The sequence below is a fragment of the Glycine soja genome, chromosome 6, assembly GCF_004193775.1.
Source record: "Glycine soja cultivar W05 chromosome 6, ASM419377v2, whole genome shotgun sequence".
Lineage (NCBI taxonomy): Eukaryota > Viridiplantae > Streptophyta > Magnoliopsida > Fabales > Fabaceae > Glycine > Glycine soja.
The window spans coordinates 45,186,878-45,208,263 of record NC_041007.1 but is presented as its reverse complement, the minus strand read 5'-3'; the positions used below and the strand labels follow the sequence as shown (position 1 = coordinate 45,208,263).

The 21,386-nt window shown below is 30.6% G+C and overlaps 3 protein-coding genes across 3 annotated transcripts; all 3 read left to right on the top strand.

The window, feature by feature from the left end:
• The first annotated feature begins 2,528 nt into the window (after window positions 1–2,528).
• On the top strand, window positions 2,529–4,368 carry LOC114417168. Its single transcript, XM_028382277.1, has 3 exons — window positions 2,529–2,779; window positions 3,230–3,358; window positions 4,064–4,368. The coding sequence occupies exons 1-3, from the start codon at window positions 2,651–2,653 to the stop codon at window positions 4,205–4,207; spliced, it is 402 nt and encodes a 133-aa protein (XP_028238078.1). The 5' UTR covers window positions 2,529–2,650; the 3' UTR covers window positions 4,208–4,368.
• A 1,634-nt stretch (window positions 4,369–6,002) lies between these two features.
• On the top strand, window positions 6,003–9,416 carry LOC114414244. Its single transcript, XM_028378544.1, has 4 exons — window positions 6,003–6,145; window positions 7,477–7,615; window positions 8,060–8,197; window positions 9,077–9,416. The coding sequence occupies exons 2-4, from the start codon at window positions 7,487–7,489 to the stop codon at window positions 9,260–9,262; spliced, it is 453 nt and encodes a 150-aa protein (XP_028234345.1). The 5' UTR covers window positions 6,003–6,145; window positions 7,477–7,486; the 3' UTR covers window positions 9,263–9,416.
• A 9,873-nt stretch (window positions 9,417–19,289) lies between these two features.
• LOC114417167 lies at window positions 19,290–21,128 on the top strand. Its single transcript, XM_028382276.1, has 3 exons — window positions 19,290–19,540; window positions 19,991–20,119; window positions 20,824–21,128. Exons 1-3 carry the CDS (start codon window positions 19,412–19,414, stop codon window positions 20,965–20,967), a joined length of 402 nt encoding a protein of 133 aa, XP_028238077.1. The 5' UTR covers window positions 19,290–19,411; the 3' UTR covers window positions 20,968–21,128.
• Window positions 21,129–21,386: the final 258 nt, after the last annotated feature.

Genomic DNA, 21,386 nt, shown 5'->3' with positions numbered 1-21,386 from the left:
ACGAATCACTATGCATAGCAACCAAAGAAATCCAATCCCTGCGACTCACATCATCCCTAGCAAAATTGATTCCAAGAGTTGGCTCAGGGAGCTCTGGTGGAACTTCCTCTGATGGCAAAGTTACTTCCTATGCCTTATTCGGATGTCCATAGAGGCACAAATTCTCCTTTCCTTAAAGAAACACACATAAGTCTTCAAATTTAATGGAAGGACACAACATAATATGTTCAATCATTACAAAGTCGAGACAAATAAATAATCTCTATTACTCTATTCGGTCTTAAATATAAACAACTTTTTTTTCATATATAAACAAATCTCAATTATTTATGTTTTATTTAATGAGATCATCTCCAAGAGTATCCTTCATTTAATAAGGTTCAATTTTTATTTTTTTAATGCTTAACATCAAGTTACAATGAAATATAATTTAAGAAAAAAATTGTTTTCTATTAAAAATAACAATGAAATTAACTTATTTTTTTTTTATAAATGTAAAGCATGTCATTTTTTTTTTAATTTATAACTGATAGCAGAGGAAGTAAAGTGAAATTAAAACCTAGCAAAGTGAGCATAGATGTGACCCTTTAGTATCCGAAACAGATAACATAGAGCAAACTCAATGATATTATTTGACATTTCCAGGATAACTAAATTGCACAAGAACCATGCATGAACTCTCTTTTCTTTTTTTGTTCCTCATCACTACACATCCATTTTGTTTTTCTCATTTTTTTGTTCCATATAAACTCTACCTTATTAAGTTCAGCAAGCATTCACACACACCCCAGAGAAAAAAAATTACAAATGTGCAAAACAAAATGAATTCCAACAAAAAAAAACAAATAAAAGTCCATTTTTTTTTACATTTAACAGAAATCAAACTAAAAATTAACCAAAAAATAGATTAAAAAAAAACCTTCACCTGGATCACAGAGCCCGTATAGTTTATCAACATCTGAGAAAAAAAAAAAAGAATGCAGGAAAAATGAAAGCAAGGGTGAAAAGCAAGAGAGAGAGAAGAATAGTACGTACCATGAGTGAGTGCACGAATAATAGCGATTCTTCGGGCGCTATAGTCCTTGAAGATCTCTTCTACACTGCGAGGTTTGGAAGCCATGCAACCAAATGGTACGGATCAAAGTGTAGAGAAAGAAGGGAAACATCTATAGCTATCTATTTATATTTATATATATAGGAAACGAGACTTGACCAAATATTAGTTGTGGATCCTAACTTCTACTTTACAATAATTGTTGATTCACAGTATTTAAATTTAACGGATCTAACTAATGAATTATTAAATTTCTCAATTAATGTTATTTATTATAAATCCTTAATAATTAATTATTAATCTTGATAATTTTAATAATAAGAAGTAATATTAAATATTGCATTACTACTTATGCTAATTTTGTTAAATTAATTAATTTAAAATATATTTCAAGAAATAATAATCAAAATTAATGATTTTATAAATATGAAGTTAAATTTAAAATAATTTATAATATATTATTTTAATTAAAATTAAGGATAGAAATGAATGAACAAATTATTATGTATTGACATTAGTTTACTTTTTAATAGAAAAAGATATAAATTTTTTATAAAATACACATGAAAAAAGTTATAAAATACTTAAGTTTCTATAAATTATAACTACTTCGTATAATATTTTCAAAGTATTTTTTTCTTTTATCTTTTATAACTTTTTTCCTTCATTTAAAAAAAAATTGTCTTGTAGGATAATACCTATTTTTTATGGGGTAAATTATTTTTTTATTAAAGATGATTAAGTAAAAAGAATTTATTGTGGGTACAATTGACACGTATTCATGATTGCATCCTCCATTGTTTTTAATATTTTATTTCAATGTAAATCTAAATATCTATGTAAAATAGACTTGAACTAAGGTGAGGCATTGATAAAAACATAAATTTTATAGTTGTTTTAAATTATATCTAATCAAATTTAATGACTTAATTAATTATATTTATCGAATTTAATATGATTCCTTAAAATAAATTTAAAGTAAGAATGAAAAAAAATTAACCCCAAAGGATTGGTTAAGAGCAAGATAGTAAGTGTTTTTTAAGCCTCAAGGCTTTTGGACCTGAGGGCCATCTATTCCTCCTAATTTTTGTAATAATAAAAAATGAATAAAAAAATTAAAGGACTAAAAGTAAGAAAGAAAAAACAGTCAAAGAAACTATAAAAACAGACTTAAAAAATTCAGGGATTAAAAAAAAATTAAAAGTTCATAAACTAAAAAGATAATTTATTCATTTTTATCGGGATAAATATTCTTTTTTACCTGACAAAAACACTCTAATTAACACAAAAACATCTCACTCAAATCAAAATAACTACACAAGTTATATGAATAAAATTACTGTATAGATTTTGGTGCAAAATAACATTTCTATATTTGGAGAAATAATATATTTTCTTGAAAAATAATAATAATAATAGTAATAATAGGTTTCTTTAACGAGTTCTAAGTTTTAAAAAAATGCCGAAGCAGAGTTTCAATTCAATTCAATAGCGATATCTTAGGAAACCCTTTTAAGCAGCAAATATAACCGGATCTAGTAGTTTGTTATCACCAAAACTAAGGGTGCAGATCTCATTGTTGACAGTCAGTATCAGATGGATCACTTTGCAGCACATGAAGAGCAACTTGCTTCACAGAGAATGAGGCAGAAACTTGAAGAAGTAAATGTGGCTGCTCAAACTAATTTTGTCCCTGTCCAAAGCCATTTACATTATATAGTCCAGGTTTTTTCCAGTCCTTTTCTGTAACAAGTAATTTAGTGTTTGCTTATACTATTGTTTCCAGTACTTAATGTTTCCTTAGAAGATTGGATGGTATCATGCCTTGATGACAGAAGTTGTATAAGAATTGAGCCCAGAAAGTTGTATCCCCTTTGGCCAGCTGATTTTTGTCTCACATTGTTTCTTCATTTCTGGTTTTAGTTCAATTATTTTACCATTCGTCTGGTCTTATAAGTCATAAATGCAAATTATTACATGACATAGATTTTATATTTTTAGGTATTAAAGGTTTTGACTTTCAGTACCTTAAGTCCTGTATTTTCCTTTCCACCACATTGATTTATTATATACCCATATTAGTTTTGCATACAATTGGTATATGTGGTAATGTGCTTGTTTGATAAAGCAGACATCCAATTCCATGTAGTTGATTGTTAGATTGGATAATTGCAGAAAACATATTTTAAGTGTGCATATGAGTGCTTTGATAGAAGCAAAAGCCAGGAAGAAATAAGCAGTTGTGTCGAAAAGTGCAGTGTTCTTTCTAATCTGCAACATACATTGGAGATGGCACAGTTTCAGGTAACCCATAGTTCTGTCATCATGTTTTCAGTTTCATCATCTGTTCTTTCTAATTTAAATTTTTAAGTGTGTATAAAATTATTAAGGTGAGTCTTATGAAATATGAGGAACATAATAATTTCATTTTATGCAACCAAAAGGCTTCAAGAAGGTTGGGTGGGGGGGGAGCACCCCTGTCTATATTATAGAAAAACCAAGACTCTTACAGTTGTCAATGCCCCCCTCATCATTTGTTTTAATATCTGCCAGAGTCATTTACTCTTATTTATTTATTTATTTATTGAATGATGACTCTGTCCTTGTCTGCATTTGAAATTTCTACATTGCATGAAAGCTGATAGCAAGTCATGGATAACTAGGTGCAAATTCAAGCTGCTTAGATTATCTGCTCTGCTAGTTGATGGCCCAAATTATTTGTATATTCTGTATGAATTTAGTATCTGACATCCACAGCATGTTCTATTTCCTGGAAGCATTGACATTTAGTACCTCCCTCTTTGGTCTGACACATTGTTGTTGAATGGTGGCGCCATAGCTGCCATGACTGAATGGCATGGCAGATTTTTTGCCTACCACCGTAGGTAATTTGTGAAGGGAGGTCCACTATGGTGGTGCCATAGGCTGCCATGGTGATGGCGGAATTTTGGCCTTCCGCCATCCATCATTGATAATGTTGACTCTGACCGTATTTTCAACTTGGTGCAGGAGAGGTTGAATAGATCTCTGAGGGTGTGTCAAGATAAGTACAAGGCGGCTAGGCTACAGAATAAAAATGATGCTATGAAAGATTTGGTTTCCTGTGCTGAGCGGTCAATCCAGAAAGCATCAAGAGGCTTACTTTGGAATTAGTGACAATGGCTCCCAGTAGCACGTTTTTCTAGTGGGAAAAGACTATCATTGTTGTTATTGGTTCATTGTAGCTTTTTTCTTCTTCCTTACATTTAATTTAACCCACAAGAAAATACTTGCATTACAAACAGATCATTGATAATAAGGGTGTTTTCTCAACACTTGAGAGTTTTAGTCCACGATGGATGTTGTAATTTGCAAGAAAGTTTAGCCGCACAATTCCAATCTTGACTATAGTTGCATATGGTTAACATTCGAATACAGGGGACATCAAATGAAAGATATGTATAAACCTAGAATGCTTTAAAAGAAACAAACATACATTTTTTTTAAAAACAGGGTAAAAGACACAAGTCTGTTCTACGTGAAAGCATTGATTTATTTGATTATTTCGTATGGATTGATTATTTATGAAAATTTGATGAATGTGTTCCATCCTCAAATCTGAAGGTGGTTAGAGAGGAGAGGATGTTTATAAGGCTTGTGGTCTTGATTCTTAAGTGACGTGAGATTTTGTGACTATCAAGATAATGTATATTTCTAAATTTATATAGTTTATCCTTATTGTTTTATTATTTTTTATTATATATAATGGTTGTATTGAAGCTTTAATCTGTGACACTATTATCCATATCTTTTGTTTCATGAAGGACAAATATCGTGAAAAAAGAAATAGGTGAATAAAAGGTGAATGTGTTTAGTAGAAGAAAAATGAGAGTGGAGAAAAATTTAAAGGAAGCATTTACTTATTCTTTTTCCTATTTTTATTAATCCTATTTTTATTAATGTTTATTTAAACCGATCATATATATTTTTGCTTTTTTCTCACTTATTTTTAATTATTTTTCTTATTTTCATTCATCATATTTGTCACTTATTTTTTTCTCCCACCAAACGGATCATCAAAAATTTGTTTCATTTCACTTGAAATAATGTTGTTACTTGATAATAAATACTAAAATGATAAATATTAATAAAAAAGTACATAGAGTAGAAGTGTTAAAATTTTAATTTAGTGAATTTGAAATATTCATATAATAAGTCATTTGTTTGGATGTAGGATTTTAAAAAATTTAAATTTACATCAATTTTTAAAAGAATTTTAATAGACTAAAATAGTAGGAATTGAAATTCCACCTAATTGGTAAGAATTTTAAATTCTCTCCTCTCACACGGTAGCCCTTTGTTCTCTCTCACACGTTTCACGTCGCCACCTCGAACCTTCATGTTGAACCCTAGTCGGGAATCGAATCAGAAGCCCAACCCAAAGCCTAAAGCACCTGAACCCTAGCCCGTATTTAAGCGAACCAAGAGCCATGCAGGGAGGTGTTGTTGCTCCGACGAAGACGATGAATATTTATGGTGGTGATGAAGAGACCCACAAAGTCGTTGATAACCACCTGATCTGAAACCATGGTGTTGGCTCCAACGATTTGCCACGAGGAAATATCAATCCTGGCTTGTGGTAGGTGTGGGCACAACGATGGTTGAAGGAGAGAAGATCGTCGAGAGAAGATCGTCATGGTGGCCATAAAGAAGGATGTGCTAAATGGATCATTTACTCTTTTATTATTAAATATCAACTTCGCGCGGAAGTTTGTTTACATTTTTTATTATTAAATATTATCTAGCATGAAAATTATTTTAAATATTTAAAAAATGACTAATATTTATTTTTATTTAATATTAAAATTTTAAGTTTTAAATAAATATTTTAAAATAAAATTTTAAATTTCATTAAAATTGAAACAGGATAGTATAAAAAAACCCCGCGAAGTGTTTAAACCGTTCCGTTTGAAACAGGATAGTATAAAAGGAGGAAGAACGCGCAGAAGAGTTTCGAATTTCAATAGCGACGAAGGATAGAGTGAGAGAGAGAGTTTTCGAGAAGAATTTGCAACAGCCAACGCCTAAACCCCCATATACGTACGTTTTCAGGTGAGGGATTAGGATCATCTTCCATTTCTTTGTTCTTCTGCTTTCTTTTTTTATTTCTTTACGCTAAAATAAAAAAGAGTTTCATTTTATGCTTTTATGGTAGCAATTGCATGCAAGATTCATCTTCTGTAATATTCATGCATGAGAGACACATTATCTGTCTTTTAATGGCATCAGTGCTACGAATTTTGATGGTCTTTGACGCTTAATTGATTCTTTGTTTGCCCCTAATTTTGTTTTTGTGTTATGCTTTTATAATTTTTATGGAAAATACAAATTTTCAAACCTGATGTTTGTGATGTTTCCTTAAAAATAATTTCAAATGATTTTCCTTCGTATATGAGTCAGATGGTATTTCTGTTGAGAAATTCTTGTCCCTTTCCTATTTTCTTTTTAATTCTTTATCTAATCTCTTACTGAAATCTTGTTCTTGCAATCATCTTGGTGAAATCTTTTTTAATTACATACTGTGACTATCTTCTATATTATCAATTTTAACAATTAACTTGTTTCTTTTCCCCCCTCAAATAAAATAGTTTTTTTTCAATAAATTTCTTTTTAAGTGTATTTTTTTATTCATGATGACTATTCTTCATATTGTTTATTACATTTCCTTATCTGTTTTTCCTTGTTCTTGCAATCATACTTTCATTCTAATTCCAACTCTCAAATTTTTATTTACATATTGTCATTCTAATGCCAACTTCTCAAATTTTTGATGACTAGTCCTTGTTCTTGCGACATTTCAATGAGTATTTTTTATGACTAGTCCTTGTTCTCAAATTTTGGATGTTATCATGTTAATTGGAAGTGTAGGTTATTTGTATAGAAGATTCTTATTGATTTGACCGTGCCTGGCTCTATAGTGCTATTGATTTTCTGCGAGAAAATTCTTTATCCTTTGAATATAAATGCATAAAAGATTATGGGTTCATTTTTTTTAAAGAGATTATGGGTTCATTTGAGAATAACAAAACTATTTGCCATAATTTTAAGTCTTATCATATAAATATTTCTTGCTTATTCAGATCCTATTGTCTCTGTCATTGTATCTTTTCTTTGTCAAAGTTTAGTTTACACAGTTGAATATTGACTCTATATATCTGCAATTGCCTCAACTCACTGATTTACTTTGTTTAAAACTATGGTATGTGGCTTGATTCTACATTGCATATTGTAAATCCTAGCTTTCAGGAATTTTGGTTTGCTTATTATAAAAAAGTCAACTAGATAAAATGCTATAGTAGGCAATCTTTTTAATAAGCAAATCAAACCAGATCATGCAGTTTTTTTACCCTCAAAACTAAGGGTGCAGACCTCATTGTTGACAGTGAGTAACACATGGATAACACAGAAGCTGAAGAGCAATTAGCTTCAGAGATGCTGCTGAATCAGAAACTCGAAGAATTGGATGAGGCTTATCAAACTAAGATTTCCCATGTCTATGACTATGCCAATTTTACTCTTCCGGTTAGTTCTGGTCCTTTTCTGCAATAAGTAATTTAGTGTTTGTTTTTACTATTGGATGCTAGTACTTAATTTTTCCTCAGAAGATTGGATGGTTTTTATGTCTTGATGATAGAAATGGAATAAGAATTGGGACCAGAAAGTTGTATTCTTTTGGTTAGCTGATTTTTGTCTCGCATTATTTCTTGGTTTCTGGTTTTAGTTCAAATTATTGTATGATTCTTCTGGTCTTATAAGTCATAAATGCAAATGACATGGATTTTATATTTCTAGGTATTAAAGGTTTTGACTATCTGTACCTTAAGTCCTGTATTTTCCTTTCCACCAGTTTGATTTATTATACGTTGATATTAGTTTTGCATAAAATGAGCATATTTGGTAATTTGTTTCCCTGATAAAGCAGACTTTCAATTCCATCTAGTTGATTGTTTGATTGAATGATTGCAGAAAGATTTTTTTAAATGTGGATATGAGTGCTTTGATGGAAGCAAAAGGCAGGAAGAAGTAATCAATTGTGTCAATAATTGCGCTGATCGTCTTACTAAAGTGCAAAAAGCTTTGAATAATGAGATAAACATGTTTGAGGTAAGCTACTCCATAGTTCTGTTATCATATTCTCTCTTAGTTTTATTATCTGTTATTTCTTATTTAAATTTTGAAGAGTGTATAAAATTATTAAAAGTCTTATAAACTAAAGAAGCTTTGAACCTATATGCAAGGATGATTAATTGGGGACTGATTCTAGCTGGATTCATGGAAACATGATTGAGGTTTGGCTGACATCATACAATTTTATACTTTCTGGTTCCTGTATGCTTTGATGATTGGCCTTCTCTATTTCCTTTTCTTAGTGTGTTGGTTTTTCTAAATTGTATTTTGTGCATTCCAAATTGGTTCTTTGCAATTTTCTGATAGTTGCAATCCTTGGAAATTGTTTTATCTGTCTTGGGAGGAAGGAAGTTGTGGATTGTTGGCCAGTGAAAAACACAGGTTGTGAAGACCATGATATTGAACTTTGACTATTTGTAATACTGATTGTGCAGTTTGATTTGATGATACAAATCAATCATTGAATTGTTAGCTGGCCAAAAGTTTGGTGCTGATTTTTTACTTGAATGAGGTCTCTGTTAACTTGTTGCAAATTCAACTTGCTTTGGTTATCCGCTATGCTAGTGGATGATCCAAATTATTTGTACATTTTGGATGAATTTAGCATCTGACATCCACAGCATGTTCTATTTCCTGCAAGTATTTTGACATATAATTAAGCTTATCAAACTCGAGAGTTTATATAAACGCATGAAAATTCCGTAAACTCAACTCATAAATTCGACTAGTAAACTTGTAAGAATTTATTTTAATTTTTTTTAAGTTAAAAAATATTAAAATACCTATAAATAATAGAATAATTCGATGACCTTATACTTTCCTCTTTGGTCTAACATTGTTTTCAACATGGTGCAGCAGAAGATGGGTAAATCAGTTTTGGTGTGTCAACTAAAGCATGACGAAGCTAAGCTCCAACAGAAAGCTGGTGCTGGGCCTGATTTGGTTTCCTGTCTTGACCAGGCAATCCAGGAAAACATCAAGTTTCTGCCAGATATTAACAAGCTGAAAGCTGCCTTTGGAATTAGTGACGATAGCTCGTAGCTTATTTTTCCAGGGGGAAAAGACTACTATTGTTAATAGTTCTTTGCAGCTTTATTTTTTTGTTTCCTTCCATACATTTTTAACCCCACACGCAAATCAAAGTGGGTGCAAACCAAACTTGCATTACAAACAGATAGTTATGGTGCTTTCTAAATATGCACACTTCCTATAGGCTGTAGTTGCATATGGTTAACATTCGAGTACAAGGCCTCCAATTTCCCAATATACACCAATCCATTTAAAGAAATGACCTTTCTCAACCACAACACAACATTTTGATATTGTTAGTTTAATATAATCTCATCTCATTTACACAAAAATCTCAATTTTATATTTTCACAAAAAAAAGTATACCTAATTTTGATTAATCTATAAATCCTGATTTCTTAAATAATATGGTTACATATCAGCGTCATATCTTTCACCACATCATATTGTTTGTTGATCTCATACAAAACAAACTTGTAAAAGTAATGATGGAAAAGTTTGTCCTAATGCTTAATTATTCTTGATTGCTAAAATACACACTCAATTAAATGACACAATACAAAGAGATAATTAATGGTGTACAATTCACACCAAAAATATGAACCAAGGCTGAAAAGTAGGATAGTAATTAAGTTATGATAATTTAAACATGGATAATAGATTATCAAGTAATAATATAACAAATTAGATACTTGATATGCGATTAATCTTATATATATATATATATATACACACACAATAAACTCAACTTTGTAATGGAAGCCACAATCCTTAACTTTAGTAGTGCAGCTGCTTTATGATAAATAGCTTTTGTAACATTAAGAAATGGAGTCTGTAACTGTGCCTAAATTCAGTGTAACAGGTGGTTGATGTACTTTCATGATATACACCATATGTTCAAAGATTGATAGAATAATGGTGTAAGCTCCATTGGAACTTGTAGGCCTTGGAAGATGAATGGCAGCGGAATGGAGAAAGGAAGAGAGAGAGGAGACGCCACTTCAAGGAGAAGATGAGTCTAGAAGAAGCTCACCACCATAGGAGGTCATGGATAAGAGCTTGGAGGAAGAAGGAGATGAATGAAGGGAGAGGGAGAGAAGAGCACGAAATTTTGTGCTCCAAATGAGCTTTGAAATCTGAAGTTTAATATTCAAATGATCAAAGTTGAAAAAAATGCACACACATGACCTCTATTTATAGCCTAAGTGTCACACAAAATTGGAGGAAAATTCAAATTTCACTTGAATTTGAAATTGAATTTGTGGAGCCAAACTTTGGAGCCAAAATTTCACTAATTATGATTAGTGAATTTTAGTTATGGTTCAGCCCACTAATCCAAGATCAATTCCAAGATTCTCCACTAAGTGTGCTTAGGTGTCATGAGGCATGAAAAGCAAAGGACATGCACAAAGTGTGACTATATGATGTGGCAATGGGGTGTAGTAAGCAAATGCTCACCTCCCCCTCTAAAATTTAATTGGATTGGGCTTCTACCAATTCAATTAAATTTATTTCCAACCACACACATCAAATATCCACTTAGTGCATGTGAAATTACAATACTACCCCTAATACAAAAACTAGTCTAGGTGCCCTAAAATACAAGGGCTGGAAAATCCTATATTTCTAGGGTACCCTACCTACAATATGGAGTCCTAAATACAAGACCCAAAATTAATGAAACCCTAATCTAATATGTACAAAGATAAGTGGACTTATACTTAGCCCATAGGCCCGAAATCTACCCTAAGACTCATGAGAACCCTAGGGCCTTCTCTTGCATCTCTGGCCCAATCTACTTGGAGTCTTCTATCCAATGCCCTTGCGGGATAGGATTGCATCAAATAATGCATCGTATTCACCTGCAGGGTTAGTCACTTGATCAGCCTTTCATTTCACCAAGAAATTTCTATAGAAGCAGGCATCTACTGCGAGCTTTAATGGCAGAAAATGTGCCATTTACTCATCCAAAAGTTTTAAGAAAATTAGGATTCATGTTCAAGCAACCACCTCCACAGTGGAACTGACCCTCCTGTAATTCATCCACTCAGAAAAAAGTCAAAATTTAATATGCATTTGAAAATGCTTATCGATAGCTTATTATGACACAAACACTTTTGTAAGTGTTTGAGAGAACCTATAAAATTAGCTTTTGTGTCCATAAGCTATTTTCAACTTATTTCAATTAACTTGCTGGGAAAACTAAAAAAAAAAAATATAGCTCACCGTTTATATGAAAAGAAGTTAACCCTATATCCTCTTCAATTATTAAAAGAAAAAACCTTATACAATAGTGCTTATCCAATTCATCCGATACACCATCCAAAAAGAAAAAGAGAGAGAGCTTAGAAGAACCAAAATAAGACAGCTCTTTCATGACAATGACTAAAGGTATAATTTGATTTTTATTTTTCTGTATTTGGTTAATGACCTATGTCTCTTTTGTAATTTGTAATATCCCAGGTTAAAAATTTTAGTCTAACATCAAAGGCATCATGCCCTTACTTGTGTAATTAAAGACTAACCATCAACCTGTACAAACATGACTTTTACCTTAAGAAGTCTTGATCGAACTACAGAATATTTTTGTTTTCCTTGTTCCCTGTAGTTTTAATTTATTGTAAACGTGATTATGTTTAATTATTGCCTTTATAACATAAATAAATGTGGTGTCGCTGATTTTGGAATTTCTAACCTGTGGAATGTCATTTTTCTATGGTTATAATAATAAGACTTGAGCGTCTCAACAGATTAAACCGTATATCCTGCCTATGAGAGTATTAGTAACAATCACAATTATAAATGTAATCTCATGTCCTCGAGGAAAAAAAAAAGAGGTTGATTGTTCTGTAATTTATATGTGACATGAAATTAGATCATCTATATACACATGTTATTACATTAGGTCCTTAATGTATTTCTACGGTTTGTTTTGTTTAATTACTAAATATGTGTTATTCTTTTGATTCAACAAACGGGTATATTGTTGAATTGTATTCAATTCATTGTCAAATTTGAAATTTTATAAAAGGAAGCAATTAATTGGCTTTTATATGATAAATAATACTAGTTCTTAGAAGTTTAATAACAAGAATAACAGATAAAAAAACAAAAGAAATATATAGCTAGAACCAATTAATTTTTTTATTATCCAATCATGGATTAACATGTATGGTGATGGTTTTTGAATAATTATTTTAAAAGTGATATTTGAAACTGATTAATTAATAACGTAAATAAATTTTAGACTGAAAATATATTAAAGTTAAATCCTAAATGTAAAATAAGGAAAATAAATATTCTCAAGACATGTAAGTATGCGATTCAAACTAAATTCTTGACTATAGATTTAAATGTGAATTAAAAATGAGCTGGATATAGTATGTGGTTAAAAATAAATTAGTATTTTTTTATATAATTTAAATTTATAATACATAAATATTTTTGAATTATAAATCATATTATAATTAAAATTTGTAATAAATAAATATTTTAAAACAAGTTATTTATATTTTGGAATTACAATAGAAAATTATTCTCAATTTATTTTAAAAAATTATTAAAATTTAATTTAAAAATAAAGACTAAAACTGTAAATTGAAAGATAGAAGAGTATGTTTGGTTGCTTCCAAAAGTCATTTTCTTACCAACGTTTCACTCTAAACAGAGAATCAAACATAAGCAATTTGGGAGTTCCTTGTAAAAACTCATTTTCCATCGGAAGGATATCCAATAGCAACAAGTACTTTTAAATATTAGTTTATCTAAATCAATTTCATTTTTTCAACATATTTTTGAATAAAAAATATTTAAACATAAATCATATTACAGTAAATTATTTCTTTGTTTTTGTTAGTGAGCATCTTTTGAGGTATATATCTCTTTGTAACACTTCTGCTCGTTACAAGTGTGAAATTACTTCATAAAATTTGTGTTTGGTAACATCTCAATCCTTAACAATTATGATTATTGTTTTATATTAAATTTATGTGCATTATGAGTGAACTTTAGATTCTTATTTGAGATTGAATACAAGGATTAATATGGATAATTTGGATTAATCAGTGTATTCAATCTTGAATTGTTCGTTTGGATAGTTTAGGAATAATCATTTTTTATACTTGATTCTTTTGTGAAGGTTAAAGTCTCCTTTTTTAAATTTGATGAAATTTTGGTAAAGTGCAATTCATATTGTTCTCCAGGTGCATATTTGTTTGTGGTGAAATTGATGTCATTACTTTCATTTCGTGTATTTGACGACCAATGCGAAATACTGTCAAAATTTTGTCAGATTTAACTGAAGAGACTTAACCTTGATGGAAGAATCAAGTATAAGAAAATGTCTTCCTAAATGAGATAAGACCACACCTTTTATGAAATAAGATCTTCATGCATATCGGATACCTTGTGAGTATGACAGAAAATGAAACATGGATTGAAGTTGGATGAAAGCATCATGCATCAATGACGACTATGAGAATGAGGTTGAACAATTCTTCGAATTTGGTGAACGAAATGCACTAGTTATGAGTGGAAAATATTTCTATTCATGTGTTAAATGTAGGAATGGGAGACAACATGTAGGGAACGAAATAAGGTCGCATCTCATATGTGAGAGGATCATTCCGAATTGTACAAAATGGGTATGAGATGGTGAATCGTCATACATTCTAATAGTGTCCCGCACTGAGTATGTTGATGTAAACATCAGAAAACATATAGAGGACGTGATACGTGACCATGGACAATAGTCATTTTGACAAGCACATGCACCTTTGTGTCATAAATTACAAAAAATTATTCGAATAAGCCTTTGTATCTCCAAGGTACACAAGCTTCAGGTGGTTGTTAGCGGTGTTAGATTTGGTCAATTTGAAGGCAAGATATGGGTGAAGTTGTAAATATGACAGGAATAAAAAAAAGCAAAGAAGACTTTGAACATGTAACTTGAAACTTATGATCAGCTCAATACAAATTACAATTGCATGATAAAAAATTATTCAAGGACATAATCATAGTTTGAATTGAATCATCATTCAAGACCGAACAAGGTGCTTGATATCCATTGGGTAAGTGAGGGCTGAATTAGAACCATTATATGAATTTATTACAATGATTTGGTTGGCAGCTTTTGTGGGATGGAATTGATCCCAAAACACATAAGTGGTTCGATTCTGGCATAGCGTTTGATTTGGAATACATAACCCATTTGTCCCCAATGATGGGCAGCAAGAAGCATTTGCAACAGTGAAACCTGAACCACATGAAACCATGGTTACTTGTATAATATTCTTGCATCCAAATCAAATTGTAAGACATTCAATTATTTTAATCTATAAAAAAATACTCGTATATATACCAAGGGAACTGTCAAGGCTTCTGGATGTGCTGTTTATAAATATGAATTTGGAATCAGGAGAGAACTTGTTGTTGAATTGGTCCACTTCAAATTTAAGCTTTGCTTTGAACATCAACGTAGCTAAATAGGAACAAATAAAAATTGTTGTTCATTCTTGGTATTGACTTCTCAACATGACGAATGGAGAAAAATTCAAAAAAAGAAAAAGAAAAAATGGCCACATGTACTTTTGGGAATTCATGTTAACTGGCACAAGTCCTTTAGACCTTTTGTTTTTATTTGTAACAAACTTGCCAAATTCGTCATCTTAATTAGAAACCATGTTAATTTTTTTGATTGACAAGAAGAAAAAAAATATTGTCAAACTCTTCAGCCTTCAATATTGCTTCATTTTCACTTCATATTGCAAAATAAAAAAAGCAAAAAAATCTTTCAACTTGGACACAAAACTTTGTTGCCTATCCTATATATACACGCATGCAACTTTCATCTTTTGCACTTACCACACTACTCATTAATTACTTCTCGGATCATAATTAATAATCCAACTTATTTTGTCTCATTATTATAGCTTCTCTAGATGGAAGCTAAAACTAAGTCATGGGTAGTTCTACCTTTTCTTCTATTGGTTGAAATTTTCATGCAACAATGTGTACATGGAGAATCAAAAGTGCCCTACCTTTTTGTCGTTGGGGACTCTCTGTCCAACAATGGAAATAACAACAAGCTTCCAACAACTACAAAGTCTAATTACAAATCATATGGCATCGACTTCCCAACAAGCCCAATAGAAAGATTTACTAATGGACAAACGTCTATTGACCTAATTGGTAACAATTTCTTTTGGTCTGCAAAATATATTGTATTAAAACTAGACTATTGTATTCTTTACGTTACTATTACATCTTGCATATGTGGTAACAATTTGTTTGGTCTGCAAAATATATTTTGTATTAAAATTAGACTATTGTATTTGGTTCTTTAACTATTACATTTTGCATACGTGGTGACAATTCCTTTTGGTTTGTAAAATATATTTTGTATAAAAATAATACTATTGTATTGTGTACTTTCACTATTACATCTTGCATATGTGGCAATAGTTTCTTTTGGTTTACAAAATATATTTTGTATCAAAATTAGACTATTGTATTTTGTACTTTCACTATTATATCTTGCATATGTCGTAATAATTTCTTTTGGTCTACAAAATACCTTTTGTATCAAAATTAGACTATTGTATTGTGTACTTTTACTATTACATCTTGCATATGTGATAACAATTTCTTTTGGTCTGCAAAATATATTTTGCATTAAAATTAGACCATTGTATTTTGCGCTTTTACTATTACATCTTGTATATCACATATATTACACTGCCAAAAGTTTGTTTCAAAATGCTTTGGATGGTCCAAGATACAACACTGGAAGTGCCAGAGGTACCTACTACAACTACAGTTTTAACAGGTCCATATAGGTCCATCCACAAATTAATCGTAGATTTAAGGCTCCCCCATGATGTAAATATTGAACTAGTTAATGCTTATTTATGACAACCTTGGTTATAAATATAACTAGCCCATAACCCACTAAAAACCATTAAATGTTTCATTTAAGAACTATTGGTCCATGATGTTATCTTTGGAAGCATAATTCACCCTTTATCTCAAGATTATGATTTTATACATTTTTAATATAAATATTTGTATACTATCAACTAATCATAAATCATACTAGATGATAAATATTTGCTTCACTATGTTCACTTCTTCATGGATCCAAGTTCCAAAGTCCAACTTGTGAAAAATTTGAGTCTTTATTGGAACAAGGAGTGATTGACAAAAAGGGATTCGACATGTGAATTTGGAGCTATAAAGGGGGAGTAAAGAATGAGAGGGGAAGTCTAAGAGTTAGGATGAAAGGGTGGAGAGAGAAATCAAATTTTAAAAATAACAAAAAATATTCTAAAACAATTTTTACAAAACCTTCTTAGAATGATAGTTTTCTAAGACGGTTTTTTAAAACCGTCTTGAAACTTTTGCATTTATTTACGAGATTCCCACTGTGTTCTTTTTAAGTCGATTATTGATCGACCAATGTAAAATGAATGTTGTAAAAAACCGAAGAGTTGGATCGGCCACAAAAAGCAACCACGAATCACTATGCATAGCAACCAAAGAAATCCAATCCCTGCGACTCACATCATCCCTAGCAAAATTGATTCCAAGAGTTGGCTCAGGGAGCTCTGGTGGAACTTCCTCTGATGGCAAAGTTACTTCCTATGCCTTATTCGGATGTCCATAGAGGCACAAATTCTCCTTTCCTTAAAGAAACACACATAAGTCTTCAAATTTAATGGAAGGACACAACATAATATGTTCAATCATTACAAAGTCGAGACAAATAAATAATCTCTATTACTCTATTCGGTCTTAAATATAAACAACTTTTTTTTCATATATAAACAAATCTCAATTATTTATGTTTTATTTAATGAGATCATCTCCAAGAGTATCCTTCATTTAATAAGGTTCAATTTTTATTTTTTTAATGCTTAACATCAAGTTACAATGAAATATAATTTAAGAAAAAAATTGTTTTCTATTAAAAATAACAATGAAATTAACTTATTTTTTTTTTATAAATGTAAAGCATGTCATTTTTTTTTTAATTTATAACTGATAGCAGAGGAAGTAAAGTGAAATTAAAACCTAGCAAAGTGAGCATAGATGTGACCCTTTAGTATCCGAAACAGATAACATAGAGCAAACTCAATGATATTATTTGACATTTCCAGGATAACTAAATTGCACAAGAACCATGCATGAACTCTCTTTTCTTTTTTTGTTCCTCATCACTACACATCCATTTTGTTTTTCTCATTTTTTTGTTCCATATAAACTCTACCTTATTAAGTTCAGCAAGCATTCACACACACCCCAGAGAAAAAAAATTACAAATGTGCAAAACAAAATGAATTCCAACAAAAAAAAACAAATAAAAGTCCATTTTTTTTTACATTTAACAGAAATCAAACTAAAAATTAACCAAAAAATAGATTAAAAAAAAACCTTCACCTGGATCACAGAGCCCGTATAGTTTATCAACATCTGAGAAAAAAAAAAAAGAATGCAGGAAAAATGAAAGCAAGGGTGAAAAGCAAGAGAGAGAGAAGAATAGTACGTACCATGAGTGAGTGCACGAATAATAGCGATTCTTCGGGCGCTATAGTCCTTGAAGATCTCTTCTACACTGCGAGGTTTGGAAGCCATGCAACCAAATGGTACGGATCAAAGTGTAGAGAAAGAAGGGAAACATCTATAGCTATCTATTTATATTTATATATATAGGAAACGAGACTTGACCAAATATTAGTTGTGGATCCTAACTTCTACTTTACAATAATTGTTGATTCACAGTATTTAAATTTAACGGATCTAACTAATGAATTATTAAATTTCTCAATTAATGTTATTTATTATAAATCCTTAATAATTAATTATTAATCTTGATAATTTTAATAATAAGAAGTAATATTAAATATTGCATTACTACTTATGCTAATTTTGTTAAATTAATTAATTTAAAATATATTTCAAGAAATAATAATCAAAATTAATGATTTTATAAATATGAAGTTAAATTTAAAATAATTTATAATATATTATTTTAATTAAAATTAAGGATAGAAATGAATGAACAAATTATTATGTATTGACATTAGTTTACTTTTTAATAGAAAAAGATATAAATTTTTTATAAAATACACATGAAAAAAGTTATAAAATACTTAAGTTTCTATAAATTATAACTACTTCGTATAATATTTTCAAAGTATTTTTTTCTTTTATCTTTTATAACTTTTTTCCTTCATTTAAAAAAAAATTGTCTTGTAGGATAATACCTATTTTTTATGGGGTAAATTATTTTTTTATTAAAGATGATTAAGTAAAAAGAATTTATTGTGGGTACAATTGACACGTATTCATGATTGCATCCTCCATTGTTTTTAATATTTTATTTCAATGTAAATCTAAATATCTATGTAAAATAGACTTGAACTAAGGTGAGGCATTGATAAAAACATAAATTTTATAGTTGTTTTAAATTATATCTAATCAAATTTAATGACTTAATTAATTATATTTATCGAATTTAATATGATTCCTTAAAATAAATTTAAAGTAAGAATGAAAAAAAATTAACCCCAAAGGATTGGTTAAGAGCAAGATAGTAAGTGTTTTTTAAGCCTCAAGGCTTTTGGACCTGAGGGCCATCTATTCCTCCTAATTTTTGTAATAATAAAAAATGAATAAAAAAATTAAAGGACTAAAAGTAAGAAAGAAAAAACAGTCAAAGAAACTATAAAAACAGACTTAAAAAATTCAGGGATTAAAAAAAAATTAAAAGTTCATAAACTAAAAAGATAATTTATTCATTTTTATCGGGATAAATATTCTTTTTTACCTGACAAAAACACTCTAATTAACACAAAAACATCTCACTCAAATCAAAATAACTACACAAGTTATATGAATAAAATTACTGTATAGATTTTGGTGCAAAATAACATTTCTATATTTGGAGAAATAATATATTTTCTTGAAAAATAATAATAATAATAGTAATAATAGGTTTCTTTAACGAGTTCTAAGTTTTAAAAAAATGCCGAAGCAGAGTTTCAATTCAATTCAATAGCGATATCTTAGGAAACCCTTTTAAGCAGCAAATATAACCGGATCTAGTAGTTTGTTATCACCAAAACTAAGGGTGCAGATCTCATTGTTGACAGTCAGTATCAGATGGATCACTTTGCAGCACATGAAGAGCAACTTGCTTCACAGAGAATGAGGCAGAAACTTGAAGAAGTAAATGTGGCTGCTCAAACTAATTTTGTCCCTGTCCAAAGCCATTTACATTATATAGTCCAGGTTTTTTCCAGTCCTTTTCTGTAACAAGTAATTTAGTGTTTGCTTATACTATTGTTTCCAGTACTTAATGTTTCCTTAGAAGATTGGATGGTATCATGCCTTGATGACAGAAGTTGTATAAGAATTGAGCCCAGAAAGTTGTATCCCCTTTGGCCAGCTGATTTTTGTCTCACATTGTTTCTTCATTTCTGGTTTTAGTTCAATTATTTTACCATTCGTCTGGTCTTATAAGTCATAAATGCAAATTATTACATGACATAGATTTTATATTTTTAGGTATTAAAGGTTTTGACTTTCAGTACCTTAAGTCCTGTATTTTCCTTTCCACCACATTGATTTATTATATACCCATATTAGTTTTGCATACAATTGGTATATGTGGTAATGTGCTTGTTTGATAAAGCAGACATCCAATTCCATGTAGTTGATTGTTAGATTGGATAATTGCAGAAAACATATTTTAAGTGTGCATATGAGTGCTTTGATAGAAGCAAAAGCCAGGAAGAAATAAGCAGTTGTGTCGAAAAGTGCAGTGTTCTTTCTAATCTGCAACATACATTGGAGATGGCACAGTTTCAGGTAACCCATAGTTCTGTCATCATGTTTTCAGTTTCATCATCTGTTCTTTCTAATTTAAATTTTTAAGTGTGTATAAAATTATTAAGGTGAGTCTTATGAAATATGAGGAACATAATAATTTCATTTTATGCAACCAAAAGGCTTCAAGAAGGTTGGGTGGGGGGGAGCACCCCTGTCTATATTATAGAAAAACCAAGACTCTTACAGTTGTCAATGCCCCCCTCATCATTTGTTTTAATATCTGCCAGAGTCATTTACTCTTATTTATTTATTTATTTATTGAATGATGACTCTGTCCTTGTCTGCATTTGAAATTTCTACATTGCATGAAAGCTGATAGCAAGTCATGGATAACTAGGTGCAAATTCAAGCTGCTTAGATTATCTGCTCTGCTAGTTGATGGCCCAAATTATTTGTATATTCTGTATGAATTTAGTATCTGACATCCACAGCATGTTCTATTTCCTGGAAGCATTGACATTTAGTACCTCCCTCTTTGGTCTGACACATTGTTGTTGAATGGTGGCGCCATAGCTGCCATGACTGAATGGCATGGCAGATTTTTTGCCTACCACCGTAGGTAATTTGTGAAGGGAGGTCCACTATGGTGGTGCCATAGGCTGCCATGGTGATGGCGGAATTTTGGCCTTCCGCCATCCATCATTGATAATGTTGACTCTGACCGTATTTTCAACTTGGTGCAGGAGAGGTTGAATAGATCTCTGAGGGTGTGTCAAGATAAGTACAAGGCGGCTAGGCTACAGAATAAAAATGATGCTATGAAAGATTTGGTTTCCTGTGCTGAGCGGTCAATCCAGAAAGCATCAAGAGGCTTACTTTGGAATTAGTGACAATGGCTCCCAGTAGCACGTTTTTCTAGTGGGAAAAGACTATCATTGTTGTTATTGGTTCATTGTAGCTTTTTTCTTCTTCCTTACATTTAATTTAACCCACAAGAAAATACTTGCATTACAAACAGATCATTGATAATAAGGGTGTTTTCTCAACACTTGAGAGTTTTAGTCCACGATGGATGTTGTAATTTGCAAGAAAGTTTAGCCGCACAATTCCAATCTTGACTATAGTTGCATATGGTTAACATTCGAATACAGGGGACATCAAATGAAAGATATGTATAAACCTAGAATGCTTTAAAAGAAACAAACATACATTTTTTTTAAAAACAGGGTAAAAGACACAAGTCTGTTCTACGTGAAAGCATTGATTTATTTGATTATTTCGTATGGATTGATTATTTATGAAAATT

Excerpts from the sequence above, each read along its gene's own strand:
- LOC114417168 (XM_028382277.1), top strand. The coding sequence starts at position 2,651 with ATGGATCACTTTGCAGCACATGAAGAGCAACTTGCTTCACAGAGAATG. Across the intron at positions 2,780-3,229 it reads ATTTACATTATATAGTCCAG|AAAACATATTTTAAGTGTGC; the intron begins GTTTTTTCCAGT and ends GGATAATTGCAG. Across the intron at positions 3,359-4,063 it reads TGGAGATGGCACAGTTTCAG|GAGAGGTTGAATAGATCTCT; the intron begins GTAACCCATAGT and ends AACTTGGTGCAG.
- LOC114414244 (XM_028378544.1), top strand. The coding sequence starts at position 7,487 with ATGGATAACACAGAAGCTGAAGAGCAATTAGCTTCAGAGATGCTGCTG. Across the intron at positions 7,616-8,059 it reads ATGCCAATTTTACTCTTCCG|AAAGATTTTTTTAAATGTGG; the intron begins GTTAGTTCTGGT and ends GAATGATTGCAG. Across the intron at positions 8,198-9,076 it reads ATGAGATAAACATGTTTGAG|CAGAAGATGGGTAAATCAGT; the intron begins GTAAGCTACTCC and ends AACATGGTGCAG.
- LOC114417167 (XM_028382276.1), top strand. The coding sequence starts at position 19,412 with ATGGATCACTTTGCAGCACATGAAGAGCAACTTGCTTCACAGAGAATG. Across the intron at positions 19,541-19,990 it reads ATTTACATTATATAGTCCAG|AAAACATATTTTAAGTGTGC; the intron begins GTTTTTTCCAGT and ends GGATAATTGCAG. Across the intron at positions 20,120-20,823 it reads TGGAGATGGCACAGTTTCAG|GAGAGGTTGAATAGATCTCT; the intron begins GTAACCCATAGT and ends AACTTGGTGCAG.